The sequence below is a fragment of the Gavialis gangeticus genome, unplaced genomic scaffold (genome assembly GCF_001723915.1).
Source record: "Gavialis gangeticus isolate Ggan-Ray unplaced genomic scaffold, GavGan_comp1, whole genome shotgun sequence".
NCBI classification, from domain to species: Eukaryota; Metazoa; Chordata; order Crocodylia; family Gavialidae; genus Gavialis; species Gavialis gangeticus.
The window spans coordinates 30083826-30087352 of NW_017728995.1; the positions used below are offsets into that span (position 1 = coordinate 30083826).

A 3527-nucleotide genomic window follows, 5' to 3' on the forward strand; every position below is an offset into this window, starting at 1 on the left:
GGTGGCTGCCTCGGGGCCGTGCCGTGGCCCCCGGACCCACCCCCCCCCATTCCCCCCACAGGGTCCTGGGCAGCGTCTCGCAGTTCGAGGAGTTTGGCCGCGTCTTTCACTGCCCCAAGGACTCGCCCATGAACCCGGCGCACAAGTGCTCGGTGTGGTGAGCCCACCCGCCTGTCTCCCCCCGGGGTGGATGGGCACGATTCGGGGGGGCCCGTCCTAGCGAGGGGGCTGCTGGGGATGGACAGGCAGACGGCAGCTGGACAGACATGTGGATGAAGAGGCCGAGACGAAGGAGGCGATGGACCAGCTCCAGCTGGGACGTGTTCCCCCCCAGCCCCCCGCCTACACATCGGGACACCCCCCCCAGCTGACCCTGGACCCATCGTGGCAGCAGAGACGTGGCCCTTGTGGAGGTTGTGAGGAGATGGGAGCAGAGGCAGCCGTGGCCCCTGGGCAGCACCGTGGGGGCCACATCCACGGCCACGTCTCGGCCTGCTGCGCCACGCTCACCGGGTCCCAGGCCACACTGAGAGCCTTGCCAGGCAGTGACACGTGGTGGCACTATGGGCTATGGGGCCACCCTGCCTGGCGGGTGCCACGGCCAGGGGACAGGGTGGGCGGCCCCTCGTGCAGGTGCTCACGGTGTTTGTCGCGGCTGATGATGGTCAATAAAGTCGGCGATGTCCATGCAAGGGGCACTCGCTCGGGGCTGGGGGGAGCAGGGGCACAGCCAGGGCGCAATGCGGTTGCACACGCAGCCCCTTCTGGAGACAGCCTGGACCCACACACGCAGCACCCCTGAGTGTGATGTGCACACGCAGCACCATGTGACAGACACGCAGCACCATGTGACAGACGCACAGCACCCGAAACACACACAGCACCCCCCAAGTGTGACACAGCACCCCTAAGTGACACACAAACCGCTCTGCATGTGCCACACATGCACCCGCACACACAGCATCCCTGGCTGTGACACGTGCACACACACAGAACCACTGACATGTCACACACACGCACACACTGCCCCCGGCAAGACACGCCACATCCTCAACCCCTGGCACGCCATACACCGCCAGGACTCCTCGTGCCACCCCACCCCTGCCCGACAGACACGATTCCCAGTCTACCGCCACACGCATCTCACACGCGCACACACAGCGCAGCTCCCCGTAGAGGTCTGACACCCCCCCCTTGCACACCACCCCCACGCCCGTCGGTACAGACACAATGGCTTGTTAGCATCTTTGTTCAGAGCAGGAGGCTGCGACCAAGACCCGGGGTGGCGTCTGCCTGCTCCTGCGTGCCCTGGCACGGCCCCCCGACCCCTGCGGGACCGACCCCCAGGCGCGTGCCCACAGCTGACTCAGGCGGGGGCTGTGGTGGGGCCGGGGGTGCGAGATGTGGGGCTAAGTCAGCACCGCCAGGAGGAGGGCAGCCAGCACAGCGGGCAAGGGGCGGGCGCAGGCAGCCCCAGAGGTGTACGTCAGGTTGCAGGCCTGGTAGGGATCCAGGCAGGCGGCATAGGCCATGACGTGGGCCACGTAGGTCTGCTCCTGCACCCCGTGGAAGAGGTGGGCCATGGGGCCCTTGGCCAGGATGGCAACGTCCTCCCCGCCGTGTGTCTCCGACATCAGGGGCACGGCCGCCTGCTGCTTGTAGGTGTTGCCTTCTGTTGAGGGCGGAGAGGGGGGCACAGGGATGAGGGACCCCAGAGCCGCTGCTGACCACGGTGCCGCCGCAGTACCCTGCCCTGAGCCCTGCTGCCACCCCTGCCGCCCACGTCCTGGGCCCAGGCGCACCTCCACCCACTCCCTGGAAGAAAGCCCCTGCCAAGAGAGCCCCCTGCCCGTGCCCGTACCGGCATCCTTGCTCAGGACGTTGGGACGGTTGGGTCCCAGGGCTGGGTAGCCGGGCCCGTTCCCATAGAGGATGGATGTGTACGACTTGTTGTCCACAGCCTTGGAGGGCGCCAAGCCTGCAGGGGAAAAGGCCAGGCAAGGGCTGAGACACCTTCCCAGTGCGCCCCAGGACACCCCTGGCAGGGCTGCAGAGGGTGCAACCAGGGCAAAGGCAGTGCCAGGCAAGCGAGGGGCACCGCCAGCTGCTTCCCCATCCCACAGCTTATGCTCCCGGGGGGTCTGCCCGTCCCCTGGCATAGGGCACGCTGCCAGCAAGGCTGGTGGCAGGATCCGAACCCAGGCCCCGCCGTGTGTCTCCAAGCCCTGCAGCGGGAGGCCCGGACTCCAAGCTCCCTCAGGAGCCAGGCACTGGGCAGGGCACCGCCTCTCGCGTGGCCGTGCCACCGGGGCGCGTCCCGCACGGTACCGAAGATGGAGGAGCCGCGCAGCGTGTAGCCGCCGAAGCTGAAGACGTGCGAGTGGTCGGCTGTGACCACGGTCAGGGTCTCGGCCTCGTCTGTCAGCTCGCCGGCCCGCTGGATGGCCTTGTCAAACTCCACGGCCTCCGTCAGCGCCGCCTTGGCGACGCCTTCGTGGTGCCCGTGGTCAATTCTGCCTCGTGAGGGGATGCGGGGAAGGGGTGGAGGTGAGCAGGGCGCCCCACGGCCACAAGCAGGGCACAGAGAGACCAGCGGACAGTGCCGGGGCTGCTCCCCTCCACCTCGCCCTCAGGGTACCCCCGCTCCTTGGGGTGACTCCCCCTGAGCCGCAGCTCCCCGTGCCCTGCCAAAGTGGCCAGAGACCACGGGATGGGGCTTGCCCTTGGCGTGGTGCTGCTCTGCCCACTACCAGGCTGCCAGGACTCGGGGCCACTGCAGCTGCTCGTCCCCAAGATGGGGGAAGAGCCGACCCGCAGCTGGGGGCATCCCTGCACCCCCGGGCAGGGAAGTCTCCCCGCTCCCCGGGAATGGGCCGGCTCCAGCTGCGGCGGGGTCAGACCGGGGCCCACGGCAGCCTGGGCTGGGCCCAGCTCTCCCGCCACGGCCCGACTTATCTTCCACGAAGAGGTAGAAGCCCTTGGGGTTCCTGCTCAGGATCCTGATGGCCGCCTCCGTCATCTCGGCGAGGGACGGGTCCAGTACCTTGTTGCGGTTCAACTCATACTTCATGTCGACCGGCTCAAACAGGCCTGGGGGGCGTGCACATGCATGGACACGCACGCACGTGCACACCTACATACACATGCATGGACACACACACACATAGGCACAGATACATGTGCACACACACGGACATGCACATACACCGGTGCATGGTGACAAGCATACACACGCATGGGCATGCGCGCACACACACACACACACACACACACGCGAGGGGTAGGAGCTGTCAGATCTTTAGACCCACAAAGCACCCTGGGAAAACTGTACCCCAAAAATGAGCCCACCCAAGAGGGGGCTGCACCTGCAGCTCCCAGCCTGCAAAGCACTCTGGGAAACGGGTGTGCAAATGGCCCGGGGGGCAGGGGCACGGGCATGGGCAGGGCCAGGAGGAGATGGGGGGCCTCCACTCAGGCCCTGAGGCTGGAAGATGCTGCCTTGGCACCAGGGCCAGGCGGTGATGGAG

The 3527-nt window shown here is 67.1% G+C and overlaps 2 protein-coding genes across 2 annotated transcripts in view; one reads left to right on the top strand and one right to left on the bottom strand.

Moving 5' to 3' along the window:
* ECEL1 (endothelin converting enzyme like 1) overlaps positions 1–692 on the top strand; it is a 14639-nt gene extending 13947 nt beyond the window's left edge. Inside the window, exon 17 of the mRNA XM_019503422.1 lies at positions 62–692. Coding sequence (XP_019358967.1) covers positions 62–161 — 100 coding nt within the window. The 3' untranslated portion in view covers positions 162–692. The remainder of the gene's footprint in view (positions 1–61) is intronic.
* Positions 693–1409: 717 nt separating this feature from the next.
* Positions 1410–3527, bottom strand: part of ALPI (alkaline phosphatase, intestinal) — a 5312-nt gene continuing 3194 nt past the window's right edge. Inside the window, exons 8-11 of the mRNA XM_019503050.1 lie at positions 2956–3090; positions 2329–2520; positions 1862–1978; positions 1410–1672 (exon numbers count right to left, since the gene is read on the bottom strand). Coding sequence (XP_019358595.1) covers positions 1410–1672; positions 1862–1978; positions 2329–2520; positions 2956–3090 — 707 coding nt within the window. The remainder of the gene's footprint in view (positions 1673–1861; positions 1979–2328; positions 2521–2955; positions 3091–3527) is intronic.